Source organism: Pseudophryne corroboree, chromosome 5 (genome assembly GCF_028390025.1).
Source record: "Pseudophryne corroboree isolate aPseCor3 chromosome 5, aPseCor3.hap2, whole genome shotgun sequence".
NCBI classification, from domain to species: Eukaryota; Metazoa; Chordata; class Amphibia; order Anura; family Myobatrachidae; genus Pseudophryne; species Pseudophryne corroboree.
In genome coordinates, this window is record NC_086448.1 from 275,821,828 (window position 1) to 275,843,083 (window position 21,256).

General features: G+C 43.9%; 1 protein-coding gene across 3 annotated transcripts in view; it reads right to left on the reverse strand.

Moving 5' to 3' along the window:
* The window catches only part of PIK3R4 (phosphoinositide-3-kinase regulatory subunit 4), a 163,216-nt gene that overhangs the window by 126,934 nt on the left and 15,026 nt on the right, over positions 1–21,256 (reverse strand). For all 3 annotated transcript variants that reach the window (XM_063922356.1, XM_063922354.1, XM_063922355.1), the window contains exons 3-6: positions 18,698–18,831; positions 16,710–17,292; positions 6,411–6,545; positions 3,324–3,545 (exon numbers count right to left, since the gene is read on the reverse strand). In XM_063922356.1, coding sequence (XP_063778426.1) covers positions 3,324–3,545; positions 6,411–6,545; positions 16,710–17,292; positions 18,698–18,831 — 1,074 coding nt within the window. The remainder of the gene's footprint in view (positions 1–3,323; positions 3,546–6,410; positions 6,546–16,709; positions 17,293–18,697; positions 18,832–21,256) is intronic.

Consider the following 21,256-nt stretch of genomic DNA (forward strand, 5'->3'; position numbering starts at 1 on the left):
ATCCTCTGTAGTTCGGTGTCCAAAATCATGCCCAAAAACGACAGCCGAGTTGTCGGAATCAGCTGCGACTTTGGTAAATTTAGGAGCAAGCCATGCTGTTGCAGCACTTGCAGGGAAAGCGCAACGTTTTTTACTAACTGCTCCTGTGATCTCGCCTTTATCAGGAGATCGTCCAAGTATGGGATAATTGTGACCCCTTGCTTGCGTAGGAGCACCATCATTTCCGCCATTACCTTGGTGAAAATCCTCGGGGCCGTGGAAAGACCAAACGGCAACGTCTGAAATTGGTAGTGACAATCCTGAACAGCGAACCTCAGGTACGCCTGATGAGGAGGATAAATGGGGACATGTAGGTAAGCATCCTTTATGTCGACTGACACCATAAAATCCCCCCCTCCAGGCTGGAGATCACCGCTCGGAGAGATTCCATCTTGAATTAGAAACTTTTCAAATACACATTGAGGGATTTTAGGTTCAGAATCGGCCTGACCGAGCCATCCGGCTTCGGGACCACAAACAGGCTTGAATAAAAACCTTCTCCCCGCTGTGACGGGGATACCTCGACAATGACTCGCTGGTGACACAGCTTCTGTATTGCCGTACACACTACCTCTATTTCCGGAAGAGAAGCTGGCAAGGCCGATTTGAAAAATTGGTGTGGGGGCACGTCTTGAAACTCCAGCTTGTATCCTTGGGTCACAATTTCCAGCACCCAAGGATCCAGGCCCGAGAAAACCCAGACCTGACTGAAGAGCTGAAGAGGCGCCCCCACCAATGCGGACTCCCGCAGGGGAGCCCCAGCGTCATGCGGTGGATTTGGCAGAAGCCGGGGAGGACATCTGCTCCTGGGAGCTTGCCACAGCCGGCGATCTTTTTCCTCTTCCCTTACCTCTCGCCGCAAGGAAGGATGACCCACGTCCTTTCCGGAATTTCTGCGACTGAAAGGACTACATCTGATATGGCGTTGTTTTCTTTTGCTGTGGAGGAACAAAAGGCAGAAAAGGAGGACTTACCCATGGTAGCTGTAGAAACCAGGTCCGCGAGGCCTTCACCAAACAAAACTCCACCCTTATAGGGCAGAGCCTCCATAGCCTTCTTAGAATCAGCATCACCATTCCATTGATGAGTTCACAACGCCCTCCTGGCCGAGACTGCCATGGCATTGACTCTTGATCCCAAAAGGCCAATATCTCTCGCCGTCTCCTTTAGAAAGACTGCAGCGTCCCTGATATGACCAAGTGTCAGAAGCACGCTATCCCGATCCAGGGTGTCTATGTACGATGACAAGTTATCTGCCCACTTTTCAATCGCGTTACTCACCCATGCCGAAGCCACAGCCGGCCTGAGCAGCGTACCTGTCGTGACATAAATAGATTTCTGCCTACGATCAGCAGGATCCTTAAGGGTCGCCATTTCAGGAGACGGTAGTGCAACCTTCTTGCACAATCGCGCTAGAGCTTTGTCTACCGTGGGTGCCGCCTCCCACCCAACCCTATCCTGAGAAGGAAACGGGTATGCCATAGCAATTCTCCTGGGAATGTGCCACCTCTTGTCTGGTGTTTCCCAGGCTTTTTCAAAAAGGGCATTCAGTTCATGAGAGGGAGGAAACGTTACCTCCGGTTTGTTCCCCTTAAACATACAGACCCTCGTCTCAGGGACAGCGGGGTCTTCCGTAATATGTAACACGACTTTTATCGCCACTATCATGTATTGAATACTCTTAGCCACTTTAGGATGCAACTTCGCATCATTATAGTCAACACTGGAGTCGGAATCCGTGTCGGTATCAGCGTCAGCTATCTGGGTAAATGAACGTTTTTGGGACCCTGAGGAGGTCTGAGTGTGTGGCACCACGTCATCCATGGATTGTCTCCATGCTTGGTTCTGAGACTCAGATTTGTCTAACCTCTTATGCAATAAAGCCACACTGTTATTTAACACACTCCACATCTCAACCTAATCAGCAGTCGACGGTGCCGACGGAGTTACTCCTTCATTCTGTTCAGCTCCCATACGCACCTCCTCCTGGGAAGAGCATTCAGTTTCTGCCATGTCGACACACACGTACCGACACCCCCAAACACACTGGGCTAAAGGGGACAGACCCACAGTAAGGCCTTTCAGAGAGACAGAGAAGGAGTTTGCCAGCTCACACCCAGCGCCCCACCGGTCTGAAGAAAACAACAATGCCCCAGACCTATAAGCACTTGTTATATATAAATAACCAACACCAAATGTATGCGCCCCCCCCTTGTTTTTAGCACCCTGTTACTTGTGACAGTAGTGAAGGGCCAGGAGCAGCGTCTCTGCAGCAAGCTGTGAAGAGAAAATGGTGCTGGTCAGAGCTGAACGACGAAGCCCCGCCCCCTACATGGCGCGCTTCGGTCCCGCTATTAATTATACTGGCGGGGGTCTCCTAACAGTGCCTATGCACTGTATATAGCTGCCAGTCCCTATAAATGAGGTTTTTATTGCTGCCCAGGGAGCCCCCCCTGCGCCCTGCACCCATGTAGTGCCTGTGTGAGCGGGAGCAATGGCGCGCAGCGCGACCGCTGCACGGTACCTCGGAAGACTGAAGTTTTCTGCCGCCTTCAGACGTCTTCTTTGCTTCGGTTACTCACCTGTCTTCTATCTTCTGGCTCTGTGAGGGGGACGGCGGCGCGGCTCCGGGAATGAGCAGCTAGGCGACCCAAGTGATCAGACCCTCTGGAGCTAATGGTGTCCAGTAGCCTAAGAAGCAGAGCCTATCAACTCACAGAAGTAGGTCTGCTTCTCTCCCCTCAGTCCCACGATGCAGGGAGCCTGTTGCTGTTGCCAGCAGTGCTCCCTGAAAATAATAAACCTAACAAAAGTCTTTTTAGAGAAACTCTGTAGAGCTCCCCTAGTATGTGACCAGTCTCCTCTGGGCACAGAATCTAACTGAGGTCTGGAGGAGGGGCACAGAGGGAGGAGCCAGTTTACACCCATTCAAAGTCTTATAGTTTGCCCATGTCTCCTGCGGATCCCGTCTATACCCCATGGTCCTTTTGGAGTCCCCCGCATCCTCTAGGACGAAGGAGAAAAGTGTAGGCAACCTTTAAATTAGTTTTTTATGCAGCCACTTTAATTAATTATAGCAGTATTAATAAATTAATAATCCAAAAACATAACTACGGAAACTTTTATTTCTATGCAGAACAATGTAAAAATCCTCAATGGTTGAATTTGTTGAAAAGGAAAGCAAAAATCGAATACGGTTTTTCAAGCAGTGTTACAATATTACACAATGTTTATGATTTATTACTTTCATTTTTTACAGTTGCATAGAATAGATGGGTACATACCAACAATGCTGTCAAAGAAAGCTCCTCGGAGATGCCAGTCATTTTTATCATTGAGAAAAGTAATCATATGAGAAAGAAGAACATCATTGGCTTTTTGGCGACCAAAGAACACACAAAGTCTTGTTATCCCATTTTCCATTAATGTCTGCTTTACGATGTTCTCTGGGTCACTCAGCAAGGTCACCACTTTTTGCTGGACCATCTCATGTAAAGCCTGCAACTCTGTACATACAATAAAACATACATAAACGCTGCTTACTGAGACACATAACAATGCAGTAATATAAGATGCTTTATAAAACATCTCCGTGATTGGAAAAAAGAAAGTTCTGCATAGAATATTAATATATATATATATATAATATATATATATATATATATATATATATATATATATATATATATATATATATATACATATACATATATATATATATACATATACATACACACACAGGCTACTAAAAAGTAACATTAAAATGTTGACTTCAAAGTTGATGCATCTTCAAGACATTATCCAATGTGCTTATGACTGATAACCTAAATTATGACAGTGCAATACATATTCATACTTCTTCAACCTAGCGGTCAGCCCTAAAAAGGCATTAGACTGGCGGGTGCGAGTAATTACTGAACTGATGTACCGGACCTGAGCTCCGACAGGGGGCCCCCAGTGCACTGATGATCCCGCCTACAAACTGTACACAACAACTTTTGTCTTGAAAGGATATAGTAGTTTATAATTAAAATTAAAAAAAACAGTATTGCACACAAGATATGTAGTCTAGATTAATACAGCTATACTCATACCAGATAACTGTATAATAGTTTTGGGAATACAGTACATGTGCTAGAACAACTATTATGTCACCAAGCATGTGATCAAAATAGTATGTCAGCGACACCGTGCCAACAAAGTTAAAATGCTGTTGAAAGAATTAATGATGCTGAGAGTGTAAGCTTGGCCTAGTACAGGCATGTCCAAACTGCGGCCCTCCAGCTATTGAGAAACTACACATCCCAGCATGCCCTGACATAGCTTTAGCATTCTCTGACAGCAAATCTGTGTCAGGGCATGCTGGGATATGTAGTTTCACAACAGCTGGAGGGCCGCAGTTTGGACATGCCTGGCCTAGTAGGACTCTGATACAAGCAATATCAACACGTGACTGCTTTATTGGCTTGAGGGAGCAGGCAGTGTCTAGTGAAATACATTGCTCTACCAAGGACCCTTAATAGACCCTACACACTGACCGATACCACTGAAAGATATGAACGATCTCGTTCATTAATGAACGAGATATCGTTCATAACTTTCAGTGTGTATGCACCAATGATGAATGATACGCGGCACCACACTCGTTCATCGTTTGTGCCGGCTCGTTTAAACATGCAAGCCAATATAGACAATCTCGTCCATATTAGCATACAGTGCTATGGAGGTGGGTGACGGGGGAAGTAAAGAAACTTCACTTCCCCCTATCGGCCGTCGGGGACCTCGCCCTGCAATCGTGCAGTGTGTAAGGGCCATAAGATTTCCCTCACTGCTTATCACATCTAAAGCTCGGTACCGATATATCGTCTGTTAGAGTGAATGGACGTTATATAACAAGCATGTCGGCAGGTGTGTACACCTGATATGTCTGTTATCGGCCCTGCAGCAATGCCAATGCCAGATATATTTGCGCATCTGGCTGTGTGTATGGGCAGTGCACCGACCCACATACACTGGCTGTAGGGACCGACGTCACAGCTGGGTGAGCAAATTCAAATGCCCGTCCATCTCGAACGAATGTTTGGTAAGTGTATATGTTTACCTGAATCAGCCGCTTGGTTGGAGGATCTGGTGGTCGGCGGATCTCCTGTTACAGTGTGTACTCAGCTTAAGATTTGTAAAATCTTTCCTATGTCCTTTCAAGTTATTATTTTGCATGGTTGGGTAAGTACATCGATCTAACCATTAGCTTTTAATAATAAATAACTCCTTTTTTTACTTATGTTTAATTACCACCATCTTTTAGGTATTAGAGCAAAGTCATTTTCAGATTTGGAATTTTATATCAGCTACTACAATAAACCAACTGGGAATCAAACAATGATTGTCCAAGGTCTTCTTTTCTTGGTGTTATAGGCGAGTACCATTGTGGACAAGTGCTGGGGCTGCATCCCCCTTATGTCACCGATATACACTCTGCTGTAATTCAAATTTATCTAATCCTCTCCTGATAGTCTGGAGACCACTGATCATCAACACAAGCAAAATGTTCCATCTCAACGTTGCTTACACAATCACTGCTGAGTACCGGTGTGAAACTACTCAAGGCATTTTCCCATTGTGACCCTGGATAGCCTAAATACACCGTTTCTTTGGCTGCCATTTTTACATAAGATACACAATTATATACCCTTTCTTATCTCAGTAACAAATATTAAATAATGGAGAATATCATCCCAGGGGATCCGGTCTGAAGATTGACACTGTCTAGGTCAACGTTTAGGTCAAACGGTCGACATGAGTTTTTCACTTTTTTTTTTACTTTTTTTTTACTTTTTCATACTTAACGATCCACGTGGACTACGATTGGAACGGTAATCTGCCCGAAGCATGGCGAGCGAAGCTTGGGGACATGGTGCACTAATTGGGGTTCCCGGTCACTGTACGGAGAAAACGACACCAAAAAAACATGAAAAACTCATGTCAACCTGTCGACCTAGAAACCCTGTTGACCTTCAGACCCTGTCGACCTAGTGACTGTCGACCTAAACATTGTCAACCTAGACACTGTCCATCTAATGATCCACACCCCATCCCAGGAGGGTTGGAGGAGCACCAGCACTATCTTCCATTATCAAACCAAAAAGAAAACATTTCTGAGGTCTTGAAAAGTGGGTGCTGCATTGTGTGCAATGGCTCAGCGCTCCATATGAAACTTCTATGCAAACACATGAGAGCAGTCATGAACACTTTTGTTCTGCATATTACATAAAGCATTACAACTACTGACACAAAAGAGCACACTTGCAGATTAATTAGTTATAAAATTATGTATTATATGCATTATGTGCTACACAGACCCATGCACGTACCTGTGTCATAGTTCTCACTGGGGTGTGAGGCCTCGTCCAGCTCTTCAATGTTTGGGTCATTCTCCATGTTCAGGTTCTTCAGCTGCACCAGCTCTAGAAACCTCAGAGCCGTCTCGGCCAACAATGCTATGTTTTCTTTACAAACCCACCATAATAAGGAAAAACACAAGTATGTTAATTATTTTCAACATACAGTATGAAACCACTGAAAGGTGCTAGCAAAAAGGGACACAGTCAGTACTAGAAATAAGAAACACAAAAGAGCAGGCAAAGTGATTGACTACAGGAAAAGACGTTTGAACGGCACTTATATGGCTGCAGTAGAAAAATATAAATACAGGTTGAGGATCCCATATCCAAATATTCCAAAATACGGACTTTTTTGAGTGAGTGTGAGATAGTGAAACCTTTGTTTTTTGATGCTCTGTGGAAAGGCTTGTCTCTTTTAAGTGCTGCTTGGATTTCTAAGTGGGAGTTTTAAACAGCAAAAAGGTTAACTCTGATTAATCTCTGTCTATCCATATAGGGATAGTAATATTGTGAGAGAAAGTTAATCTGAATCTGATTGTTTGTATCTATACTGTTTCTTTTTTGTTTTAATATATCTGTACTGGGTTTTTTTTTGGAGGGAAAAAAAAAAAAGTGTGAGGTGAAAAGCCAGAGGGGTTAACTCAGGTGTGAGTAATCAGGAGGAGGATGGGCTGACTAAAGCAGCTGGCTGAGCCTATATAAGCAGTGATTAGACTCTTTGGAGCTTGCTCTGTGGAAAGGCTTGTCTCTTTTAAGTGCTGCTTGGATTTCTAAGTGTGAGTTTTAAACAGCAAAAAGGTGAACTCTGATTAATCTCTGTCTATCCATATAGGGATAGTAATATTGTGAGAGAAAGTTAATCTGAATCTGATTGTTTGTATCTATACTGTTTCTTTTTTGTTTTAATATATCTGTACTGGGTTTTTTTTTTGGAGGGAAAAAAAAAAGTGTGAGGTGAAAAGCCAGAGGGGTTAACTCAGGTGTGAGTAATCAGGAGGAGGAGGGGCTGACTAAAGCAGCTGGCTGAGCCTATATAAGCAGTGATTAGACTCTTTGGAGCTTGCTCTGTGGAAAGGCTTGTCTCTTTTAAGTGCTGCTTGGATTTCTAAGTGTGAGTTTAAACAGCAAAAAGGTGAGTTAGAATACAGAAAAATGTGAGTTTTATAATACACAATCAGGAACACACATTTGCAGTACCATTAAACTTCTGGTGAGGCTGCAAGGGGCTGACCTTGTGAGTGAGTGAGAGGGTCTCTTACTTGGAGTAGCAGAGGGGCTGTGATTGTGCGTGTGTGAGGGGCATTTTTTTTTTTTAAGCAGGAGCTGGAAGCCGAGTGAAAAGGAGGTGCAGTGAGCTGGAACAACTGCAACTGCTAAGTGGAGTATAGGTGCCGCAGGAGAGAGTACTACGGCTGCATAAAAGTGAAGGACCAAGACCCGCACATAGATAGATAAGTATAAGCCAGCTTAATTATTGTATAAGTGAGATTGCTTGTCTTCTATTTTTTATTTTTGCTGCTTTTTCTTTGAGAGAAACAGGGAGTTAGACCTTACAAACAATATGGGAGGGGCTGTGATTGGGGACCTCACTCAGTGCATGTCGTGCAAGATGTATGCACACCTGGAGCTACCGGCCCAGTGTGATTACATCTGCACGAGGTGTGTGCGAACTGTTGCCCTGGAAGCCCAGGTAACTGATCTAGAGCAAAGCGTTACGCGACTGAGGGAGATTCACAATCTCGAGCGTAGTTTAGACAGAACGGTGGAGGAGTTGCGGGAGGGGTCACTGGTAGAAGAGGATGATGATCAGGTAGCCAGTTGGGTCACAGTTAGAAGGAATAAAAAGAGGGGGAGGCTCGACATCTCCGAACTATCAAACCCGAACAAATTTGCCCGATTGGACGAGGAATCGGAGATGATAGTGAAGAAATGACGGTGCCGGAGGAGAGTGCTCCCTCTAGCATCCAGAGGAGCGGTCCCTCTGGCGCGGTTGGGATAAAAGATAGAGAGGTACCTAGTCAGATGGTGGTGGTAGGGGATTCTATCATCAGGAAGGCAGATAGGGCAATCTGCTACCGGGACCGTGATCGCCGTACAGTCTGTTGTCTCCCGGGTGCTCGGGTACGGCACATCGCGGACCGGGTAAATAGATTGTTGGGAGGGGTTGGGAAAGACCCGGCGGTCTTGGTGCACGTTGGCACCAATGACAAAGTTAGCGGAAGGTGGGATGTCCTTAAGAAAGACTATAGGGACTTAGGAAAGAAACTGAAGGCAAGGACATCTAAGGTAATATTCTCGGAATTATTACCCGTGCCACGCGCTAGTCCAGGGAGGCAGAGGGAGATTAGGGAGGTAAATGTGTGGCTTAGGGATTGGTGCAGGAAAGAGGGGTTTGTGTTCCTGGAACACTGGGCGGACTTCTCAGTCAGGCGCCATCTCTTTTGTCGTGACGGATTGCACCTGACTGAGGAGGGGGCAGCGGTGCTGGGGGGGAAGGATGGTTAGAAGGTTGGAGGAGATTTTAAACTAGGAGCCTGGGGGGAGGGTTTAGCTAGAAACTACGGGTCATGCAGTGAGAATAGTGGGGATGGCGGTAGTAAACGAAATGGGGGAGAAGTTGGGGGGAGGGTAAGAGCAGGCGGTAAGGTTACAAACATGGGTACTAAAAGGGATTTTACCAAAGCACTAACCAATGACGATTACAGGTCATCATTGCTACATAAGGTGAAAGATGTCCCTAACGCAAGGGAAAATACTTACCTTAGTTGTATGTATGTAAACGCCAGAAGCATTACTGGTAAAAAGGGTGAACTAGAAATACTTGCAGCAAGCAAACAGTATGATATTATAGGCATTACTGAAACTTGGTGGGATGAATCTCATGATTGGACAGTCAATCTAGAGTAGGGGTGGGCAACAGGCGGCCCGCAGGCCGGATGCGGCCCGCGGACCGATCGTGCCTGGCCCACTGTGCCCCATTAGAGTGCAATGACAAGCGGCCCGACAGGCCGCTTGTCATTTCACTGCTCTCAGACGAGGCGCCGCTGAGGAAATCCCGGTCACGTCACAAGGTCAGCTGACCGGGATTTCCTCTGTTACCAAGCGCGCTGGGCGGCACGGGGGGCGGGCACTGCGCTTGGCGGCTGAGTGAGGAGAAGAAGCAGCGGCCAGCGAGCGGGAGCAAGAGGCCACATCAGCAGTGACTCCAGGCGGCATCATCGGACAGCGGGGATCGTCTGCCACTGTGACGAACAGGTAAACCCCCTGTCCTGCCAGCCCCTGGATCACTGCTTAAGCTGCCATATAGGTTTAAGCGTGGGGAGGCAGCTGAGTTAAAAACTACAATATGGGTTTAGGGGAGGGAGGGGATAGGGGGGTAGGGACTGTCTGCCGTAATGTGTAAAAAAGGGTGATGCTGTCTGCCGTAATGTGTAAAAAGGGGGATGATGTCTGCCGTAATGTGTAAAAACGGGGGCACTGTCTGCTGTAATGTGTAAAAAGGGGGACGATGTCTGCCGTAATGTGTAAAAAGGGGGACGATGTCTGCCGTAATGTGTAAAAAGGGGACGCAGTCTGCCGTAATGTGTAAAAAGGGGGACGATGTCTGCCGTAATGTGTAAAAAGGGGACGCAGTCTGCCGTAATGTGTAAAAAGGGGACGCAGTCTGCCGTAATGTGTAAAAAGGGGGACAATGTCTGCCGCAATGTGTAAAAACGGGGGCGCTGTCTGCTGTAATGTGTAAAAAGTGGACGCAGTCTGCCGTAATGTGTAAAAAGGGGAACAATGTCTGCCGTAATGTGTAAAAATGGGGGCGCTGTCTGCTGTAATGTGTAAAAAGGGGGACGATGTCTGCCGTAATGTGTAAAAAGGGGACGCTATCTGCCGTAATGTGTAAAAAGGGGACTCTTTTTGAGTATTTTGTGTGTGGCCCTCGAATATTCGCTGGAAGTGTTAAGCGGCCCCCCAGCTGAAATAATTGCCCACCCCTGATCTAGAGGGCTATACACTGTTTAGGAGAGACAGACTAAATAAAAAGGGTGGAGGGGTGTGTCTTTACGTAAAGCCGTTTTTAAAACCTGATATACGGGAAGATATTCAGGAGGGGACTGTAGACACTGTCGAGACATTATGGGTAGAAATTGCATGCAGGGAAAAAGGAATAAAAAAGTTAGTATTGGGTGTATGCTATAGGCCGCCTGGTATCAACGCATCTGATGAGGAATTGTTACTAAAGCAAACTGAAAGAGCAGCAGGAGTAGGAGACATAGTAGTGATGGGAGATTTTAACTATCCAGAGATAAACTGGAAAAACGATTCGTGTGATACTGCTAGGGGCAATATGTTTTTAAACACACTTAATGATAACTACTTAGTCCAACTAATTGAGGAACCAACTAGGTACAATGCAATCTTAGACCTGGTATTAACAAACAATAGGGATTTGGTATCAGGTATTATAGTAGGGGAACCCATAGGAAACAGCGACCACAATATGGTCACATTCAATATCAGTTTCCATAAACAGCCCTATACTGGCTCAACTAGGACTCTAAACTTTAGCAAAGCAAATTTTGAAAAGATGAGGGTATTTTTCAGGGATATTGAATGGGAAGGTTTGTTTTTAGGAAAAAATACTACGGAGAAATGGGAGGTACTAAAATTCCTGCTAGCTAAAAATACACTCAAATTTATTCCTATGAGTAGCAAAAAAAGGAATAAAAATCATAAACCGATGTGGCTTAACAAAAAGATTAAGGAACTTAGGGGCAAGAAAAGGCGAGCATTTAAAAAATACAAATCTGACGGGGAAGCAGAGTCATTTCAGCACTATAAGGAATGTAACAAAATTTGCAAAAAGGAAATAAGAGCGGCTAAAGTAGAAACTGAAAAACTAGTAGCAAAGGAAAGCAAAGCGAATCCCAAAAAATTATTTAAATACATTAATAGCAAGAGATTAAAGAAGGAGAGTATAGGCCCTTTAAAAGACAAGTTGGGAGTCTTAAGCAAAAATGATAATGACATAGCGGACACACTAAATTAGTTTTTTTCAACAGTATTCACTAGAGAGGACCCATTTCAGGGACTGACACACAATCTCAATAATGAGAATATCCCACTGATAGGTACTTATTTAAGCGAGGAAGTAGTCTGTGACCGATTAAAACGTTTAAAGATTAATAAATCACCAGGGCCCGATGGTATTCACCCAAGGGTTCTAATGGAGCTTCACTCTGAACTGGCAAAACCGCTATCTTTGATCTTTAAGGATTCAGTTATATCAGGTATGGTTCCCAAAGACTGGCGTATAGCGGAAGTAGTGCCTATATTCAAAAAGGGAAGTAAAGCTGAACCAGGTAATTATAGACCAGTTAGTCTTACATCTATAGTGGGGAAAGTATTGGAAGGTATTCTAAGAGATAGTATTCAGAAGTTCCTTGAAGTCAATAAGGTCATTAAAAGGAATCAACATGGGTTTATGAAGGACAGATCCTGTCAAACCAACTTACTTGGCTTTTATGAAACAGTAAGCGCAAACCTAGATCAGGGTAAAGACGTGGATGTAATCTTTTTAGACTTTGCCAAAGCGTTCGATACTGTACCACACATGAGACTTATCTACAAGCTACAAGAATCAGGGCTAGGAAGCACAATATGCACTTGGGTCAAAAACTGGTTAGATAACAGGGAGCAGCGTGTTGTGGTTAATGGATCTTTTTCAACTTGGACTGAAGTGCTAAGTGGTGTGCCGCAAGGCTCAGAATTAGGACCGCTATTCTTCAATATTTTCATTAACGACCTAACAGAAGGTCTAGAGAGCCTGGTGTCAATTTTTGCAGATGATACCAAATTGTGTAAGGCTATAAATACAGAGGAGGATGCCGAGTCTCTTCAGAACGACTTAGTTAAATTAGAAGCATGGGCAGCCAAATGGAGAATGCGCTTCAACACAGACAAGTGTAAGGTAATGCACTGTGGTAACAAGAACAAAAATTACACCTACCTACTAAATGGGGTAAAATTAGGGGATTCTGTACTGGAAAAGGACTTAGGTGTCCTCATAGATAGCAAGCTAAGCAGTAGTACCCAAAGTAGGACTGCAGCAAAGAAGGCTAATAAGATATTAGCATGCATAAAACGGTGTATTGATGCTAGGGACGAGAGTATTATACTCCCGTTATATAAATCACTAGTGAGGCCACACCTTGAATACTGTGTACAATTCTGGGCACCGTACTACAAAAAGGATATCCTGGAGCTTGAAAAGGTACAGAGGAGGGCGACCAAACTAATTAAGGGCATGGAGACGATGGAATACAAGGAAAGGCTTGAAAGACTAGGCATGTTTACATTGGAAAAGCGGAGACTAAGAGGGGATATGATCAACATCTACAAATATATAAGGGGACAATACACAGAGCTTGCGCGGGACCTGTTTTTGGTTAGATCAACACAGAGGACTCGTGGACACTCGCTCAGGTTAGAGGAGAGGAGATTCCGCACAATACGGCGTAAAGGCTTTTTCACGGTAAGGACAATACGTGTTTGGAATTCCCTGCCCGAGGGAGTTGTAATGGCGGAATCTGTCAACACCTTTAAGAACGGGTTAGATAAATTCCTAATGGATAAGGATATCCAGGGGTATGGTGCATAGTCATGCATTATAGTTACTATAAATAGGGATAAAATGCAACGGCTGACAGCAGCATCAGTCAGAAATTTTAGTCAAATCATCATGCATAGGAGACCACAAATAGGTTGAACTCGATGGACAATTGTCTTTTTTCAACCTCAGATACTATGTTACTATGTACACAAACTTTGTTTAATACACAAAGTTATTAAAAATATTGTATTGAATAACCTTCAGGCTGTGTGTATAAGGTGTATATGAAACATAAATGAATTGTGTGAATGTAGACACACTTTGCTTAATGCACAAAGTTATAAAAAATATTGGCTAAAATTACCTTCAGGCTGTGTGTATAAGGTGTATATGAAACATAAATGCATTCTGTGCTTAGATTTAGGTCCCATTGCCATGATATCTCATTATGGTATGCAATTATTCCAAAATACGGAAAAATCCCATATCCAAAATTCCTCTGGTCCCAAGCATTTTGGATAAGGGAGACTCAGCCTGTATATGCAGGTACATGAGCAGTTCTGCTTAGCCTTTGCTCTGGTTCATGAACTGGATTGCTGGCGTATTTAATATTTTCAGGTAGTTTAGTAATTTTATTTTGCTAAAAAACAATGCCATATATATGAAGTGCAATAAATATAAGGCATGGCTAATATTAAATTAAGCACTGGTTCTTGCTGAATTGATTGCCCTAATGGTTAAAACACCATTTAAGCAATACTCTTTACTAAGTTATCAGTAATGTTATTATTTAATAGGTTTGGGCTGGTACCTTAGGCTTAAGCATACATTTATTTGAGCTAAGTTTTCAATCTACATTGGGAATACAATGATTATATGTTGTTAGAGTAGCACTAATGCCATAGTATAAAACTATTTTTTTTGTTTTCAGATTAAACCGAACATATTCCATGTGAAAGAGCATTACATTCTTACTTTCCCAGTCTAAAAATGGAAAAATGGTTATGTCACCACTTGTTAGCATAGAGTGGTGAATAAGCCTATTTTGTATACAGTGTAAAGCAAAGCAATTATAGACTGCTTTATCATGAATAGATGCCATGCGCATGCACACAGCATCTGTTCACATTAAAAGGAGAGCTTGGGGAAGCCCGGAACGCCCCCATCAGTGACGCTAAGGGTGGGCCACGCCCCATTACGGACGTCGACAAATCCGTGGGGGAACACTACAATTTCACCAACCAATTAGGCTCTTTTTCTCAAACTATACGGAAAACTTCTGCAGGTGCTGACATAAACGCCGATTATAACCCACACCTGGACAACTGCCTAGGTATAGGCATCTCTAGTCCTTAACTGTATTGGGCAATAGCAGAGCAGTTTAGGGGCTATTTTATCTATAACTTCTTCAATCTGAGGAGTCAATTCAATAATACATGAGTCATCTCGTCCCATAAGTGCGGCTATATATCAAACCCTCGGGTTTTTGTTTTTACCCCCATTACGGATTAAGCTGTGTACATAAAAATGCAAGTCCGGCGCAAAATCATGCTAACTGAACTAAAATGTGCACTATGGAAACACATTTACAATAAGATGGTCAATTTTTGAAGACAATGGTAAAAATATACTATTTAAACTATGGGCCTGATTCTGAGTCATACACAATGCTGATGTTCACAAACTTGAGCAATTCTTTTCAACTGCGCATGCGTGAAAAGCCACATGATGCATGCCACACACAGAGTGTATGCAAAAGGTGCAGAAAGTGATTTGTGTTCCAGTTCTTTGGAGATAGCTAATAGTGCATGAGGAAATGGGCCATTCAGTGGGTATGGACTGGAGGTGCCATGGGCAGCTAAATGCAATCAGCTCAGTTCAGTTCACAGACACAGAGCTGCAGCATGGGTGTCCGTGGTCAGACAGAGAAACTGCACATGCCATAGGGCTGGTGCAATTTTCAATGGTGAGACCATACCTCCCAACATGACACTCTCCGGGAGGGACAGAATGCTCTGCTCCTGGACTTTTCTCTTAATATATGATTGCCAACACCTGTTTTGAACAGGTAAATGGATAAGAAAGCTGTTTCGGCACAGGTGAGGGCAATCATACATTAAGAGGGAAGTCCAGTAACAGAGCATTCTGTCCCTCCTGGAGAGGGTCATGTTGGGAGGTATGGGTGAGACTGATGGTAGCATATAAAGGACGTAGCAATCTGTATTAAAGCATGCACGAGCGCCAAAACTGGGTGTCCCTGTCCTTGCAAATTCGGGCGCACAGATGCACACATGGGAAGGAGTTTGTAGGCCATTGGCATATACTCGCAGATGGGTGACCGCCAATACATGCTGCTGTATTCAGAATCAGCCCCAATATTACATATATAGGCTGTTAGCTTGATTAGAAAGAAAATTATAGAGCAGGCATTCCCAACCACGGACCTCAAGGCACACCAACAGTGCAGGTTTTAGTGATATCCAGGCTTCAGCACACGTGACTTAATTAGCACCTCAGTTGTTTTGATTTAACCATCTGTGCTGCAACCTGGATATCACTAAAACCTGCACTGTAGGTGTGCCTTGAGGACCGTGGTTGGGAATGCCTGTTATAGAGTGATATATTGGGAAAAACATTGTACTACTTCAGTCAAAAACACTGACACCATTATGAGTGGATGCCTAATGATTTTTAGCAAAAAAACATTTTTAACAAATCTGTAAATACTTTTTTTTTTTTTTTTTTTTACAATGCCAATTAATCCAGATAAAATATCTGGAGCAAATTAAACACGCTAAACTTTGAAACACCATAAAAAGTGCCTAGAATATCACTTGTGTAAATAGCAGAATAAATACAAGCTGCATTAAGGCACAGAAGAAATAAAATATACCCTGACTTGCCTCAGACATTTAGGCCGGGTTCACACCTGCACGACTTGCAATCATGCCAATGGTTGGGGTGATTTCCCTTCTCCACGGACCATAGCAGATTGATTGACGGTACACATTACACGATGTAATGAACAACATCTCGTTCCATCCTTCATTATACTGCAGAGGGTCGCACAAGCTATCTTCCGGATGGCCGTGCAGCATAGCCAACCAGAAGATGTTGCATGTGACCCGCAGGAGTTAAGCACGATTTGTCGTACCGATACAGCAAATCGTGTTGATATTGCTCTGATGTGTACCCGGCCTTAGGCAGTTATAAAGTATTAGTAAATTGTTCCATTATTATTATTTTCGGGACTATAATTGAGAACTTATGGATTTTAATATATTGCAAAGGCAATTATTCAATAAAGTTACTGTGCTCAATCACAAGAAACTACTCACTCTTTACCCGTAACACATAGTTTGCCAAAGGGTGACCCACAAAGACTGGAGCTGAAGTGATCATATCTCAGATCCAGTCATGCGTCTACTTCAGATACTGTACACCCTTCTGCTCAGAGTTTGTAGTCTCACCCATCTTATTGTGATAAATACTGCAAACAGGGAGAGATGTATAAAACCTTTGAGAGAGAGATATTCTTCTTTCATTTTATAGACTGTGCTACTGCCCATAAATGGGAGAGAGCAGTCCATTCATTCTAATAGACTTGGTATAATTAGTTTGTAGCACAGTGAAAGTAAGAAGCATCCAACCAGAAACAGTCTTACCTGCATATGCCAGTCTAACAATAGTTGCTTCATCTTGAGCCAGATGTGCTATGCCAGGCAAGATGTATTCTGGGTAAATGTTGATGTCATTTCTAGGCACCTCCTTGACCAAGGCTAAAACCTTGGTCAGTGTCCGCACAGCCTCAGCTTTCACCCTGGGCACAGAGTCATTACTAAAGTGAAGTAGGTAGGGCGTAATACGATTCAGTAAAATCTCCACACTTAAGCGTGGGACAAGATGAAGGATAAGCTCCAGGGCCGCCAGCTTAGAGTCACAATACTTCAGTGTTTGCAAACAGGATGTGATCACTGTAACCAAGATGAGTAGACCATTTTCCTTGGTCTCGCCCTCTGCTTTCTCACTCTGATCATCTCCACACAGATTATGAATGATGTTATCTAGATCCTTTCGGATAACTAGGATACGCTCATCAGCGGAGTTGAAAGTTTCTTTAGCAAACTGAGCCATGTACGGCTGCAAAAATGTGTAGAATATCTCAGGAAATGCATTGCCCCTTTGTTGTTTCAAGTAGTCTTCTGCTGCAAGTCGTTTTTCAGGTTCACGGCGGATCATCTGTGTCACCTATTAAATACATTCAAAGATTTTAGCAACTTGTTGTATGATAATATCCATCTTTTAGTGCATGTCTCTTTGTACACATACAAAACATGCAATTTACCAAGCTTAGACAAATTCATTTGTAAAAAGCGATCACAAATTAGGATACTTACATTGTACCTAAATAATTTGCTATTATGACTGGTCCTGAGCTGCCATGGACTGTCAAAAACTCCAGTGAAGTGGCAGCGGAGAACCAGTTTCTTACCCTCATTCACAAGCGCAGTTAGAGGCAACATAAATCTGAGTAACCTGGTGACACCAGAACAGTGCTACCAATAATTCTCTGTGTAGTAGCGGCTTCATAGTGGAGGTGCAGAGCAGCTCTTATTTCACAAGTTGCACGTTATGCCTGCATTTTGCAACATAAATGCCAGCAACTACTGGGCTCAGATAGCACCAGATCTAATAACATTAGTGTGTAGGGGAAATCTATCACTCTCTCCCTTACTAAACTGGTGCTATAAAAAGTAAAATCAACAGTTCTAGACATAATAAAAAGTAGTAAGAAATAAAATAAAATAAAAAAATACACACACACTAATAGTAGACATGTATTAGGTCAACAGGGTCAAAAGGTCAACAGTGTCAAAAAGGTCAACATAGAATAGGTAGACCGTAGAAAAGGTCGACAGGGTCAAAAGATTAACAGGCTCAAAAGGTCAACCTAGAAATGATCGACACAAAAAAGGTAGACAATTTTTTTGAGGGGAATGTTTTGTCACTTTTCTGCCACAAACAAGGCATATTTGTGTACCATGGCGAGCTACTTTGGGCAAGGTGCGGTACTATTCCCAATCCACGTTGATGGTAAAGTATGAAAAAGTAAAAAGATATATTAAAAAAAAGTGTTGACCACTGGCATGTCGATCTTTTGACCATGTCGACTTTTTGAACTTTTTGGCAGTACGGATGGTGTAATGGTTAGCATTACTGCCTCACAGCACTGAGGTCATGGGTTCAATTCCCACCATGGCCCTAACTGTGTGGAGTTTGTATATTCTCCCCGTACTTGCGTGGGTTTCCTCCGGGTACTCCGGTTTCCTCCCACAATCCAAAAATATACTGGTAGGTTAATTGGCTCTCAACAAAAATTAACCCTAGTGTGAATGTGTGTACATGTGGTAGGGAATATAGATTGTAAGCTCCACTGGGGCAGGGACTGATGTGAATGGCCAAATATTCTCTGTAAAGCGCTGCGGAATATGTGTGCGCTATATAAATAACTGGTAATAAATAAATAATAAATAACTGTCTACTTTTCACATGTCGACCTAATGCATGTCTACCATTAGCAGTAGACCTATTGACTGTAGACCTTTTTAGTGTAGATCTATAGATCGGATACCACCCCACACACAGTACTTACCAGCTGCCTGATACTGCCATCTTCAATTTTTCCCAGCACTTGATCAGGTGAAAACTGCCCCTTTTTGTAAGCTAAAAGCTGGGACAAGTCAAATAGTGGCACGCCCTCAGTGAACAATTCCGCTATTACACAACCTGCAAAAACAGAAAGGATCACTAAGAAGGTAGCCACTGTTTCTTTGCAATAAATAATGATAACAGTATGCATTAGTTTAGGTTCACTGGCTGCATGAAAAAATAAGATTTTAAACCTACCGGTAAATCTATTTCTCCTAGTCCGTAGAGGATGTTGGGGACTCCGTAAGGACCATGAGGTATAGACGGGCTCCACAGGAGATAGGGCACCTAAAAGAACTTTGACTATGGGTGTGCACTGGCTCCTCCCTCTATGCCCCTCCTCCAGACCTCAGTTAGAGAAACTGTGCCCAGAGGAGATGGACACTACAAGGCAGGATTTAGAAATCCAAGGGCAAGATTCATACCAGCCCACACCAATCATACCATGTAACCTGGATCATACATAACCAGTTAACCGTATGAACAAAAAACAGCAACGGTCCAAGACCGATTCCAACTGTAACATAACCCTTATGTAATCAACAACTATATACAAGTCTTGCAGAGTTTCCGCACTGGGACGGGCGCCCAGCATCCTCTACGGACTAGGAGAAATAGATTTACCAGTAGGTTTAAAATCTTATAATTCTCTTACGTCCTAGAGGATGCTGGGGACTCCGTAAGAACCAAGGGGTTTATACCAAAGCATCCAATCGGGCGGGAGAGTGCGTATGACTCTGCAGCACCGACTGAGCAAACGCTAGGTCCTCATCAGCCAGGGTATCAAACTTGTAGAATTTAGCAAAAGTGTTTGACCCCGACCAAGTCGCCGCTCGGAAAAGTTGTAATGCCGAGATGCCTCGGGCAGCCGCCCAAGAAGAGCCCACCTTCCTAGTGGAATGGGCCTTAACCGAATTTGGCACCGGCAATCCAGCCGTAGAGTGAGCCTGCTGAATCGTATTACAGATCTAGCGAGCAATAGTCTGCTTCGAAGCAGGTGCGCCAATCTTATTGGCCGCATACAGTACAAACAGGGCCTCTGTTTTCCTAATTCTAGCCGTCCTGGCTACATAAATCTTTAAGACCCTGACTACGTCCAGGGATCTGGAATCCTCCAGGTCACTTGTAGGCACAGGCACCACAATAGGTTGATTCACATGGAATGAAGAAACCACCTTAGACAAAAATTGCGGACGTGTCCTCAATTCAGCTCGATCCACATGAAAAATCAAGTAGGGGCTTTTGTGTGACAAAGCCGCCAATTCTGATACTTGCCTTGCCGATGCCAAGGCCAACAACATTACCACCTTCCAAGTAAGAAATTTCAACTCAACCTTGTTAAGCGGTTCAAACCAGTGTGATTTTAGGAACTGCAACACCACGTTGAGGTCCCATGGTGCCACTGGAGGCACAAAAGGGGGCTGGATGTGCAGCACTCCCTTTACAAACGTCTGGACTTCTGGAAGAGAAGCCAAATCCTTCTGAAAGAAAATCGAGAGGGACGAAATCTGAACCTTAACAGAGCCTAATTTCAGGCCCATATCCACTCCTGTCTGTAGGAAGTGGAGAAAACAACCCAGATGAAAATCTTCCATAGGTGCATTCTTGGTCTCACACCAAGACACATACTTTCGCCAGATACGGTGATAATGCTTAACCGTCACCTCCTTCCTAGCCTTTATTAAAGTAGGGATGACCTCTTCCGGAATCCCCTTTTTTGCTAGGATTCGGCGTTCAACCGCCATGCCGTCAAACGTAACCGCGGTAAGTCTTGAAATACACAGGGCCCCTGTTGCAACAGGTCTTCCCTCAGCGTAAGAGGCCAGGGATCTCCCGTGAGCATCTCTTGTAGATCTGAGTACCAGGCCCTTCGAGGCCAGTCTGGGACAACGAGTATCGTCTGTACTCTTCTTCGTCTTATGATCCTCAACACTTTTGAGGAGGAAACACGTAGACCAACTTGAACACCCACGGTGTTATCAGAGCGTCTACTGCTACTGCCTGAGGGTCCCGAGACCTGGCACAATACCTCCGAAGTTTTTTGTTGAGGCGTGACGCCATCATGTCTATTTGAGGAGTTCCTCAAACACGTATTATGTCTGCAAAGACTTCTTGATGAAGTCACCACTCTCCTGGATGGAGATCGTGTCTGCTGAGGAAGTCTGCTTCCCAGTTGTCCACTCCCGGAATGAAGACAGCCGACAGAGCGCTCACGTGATTTTCCGCCCAGCGAAGAATCCTGGTGGCTTCCGCCATCACGACTCTGCTTCTTGTCCCGCCTTGGCGGTTCACATGAGCCACTGCTGTGACATTGTCTGACTGAATCAGAACCGGTAGGTTTCGAAGAAGACTCTCCGCTTGTCGAAGGCCGTTGTATATGGCCCTGAGTTCCAACACATTGATGTGTAGACATGACTCCTGGTCTGACCAAAGTCCCTGAAAATTTCTTCCTTGTGTGACTGCTCCCCATCCTCGGAGGCTCGCGTCCGTGGTAACAAGGATC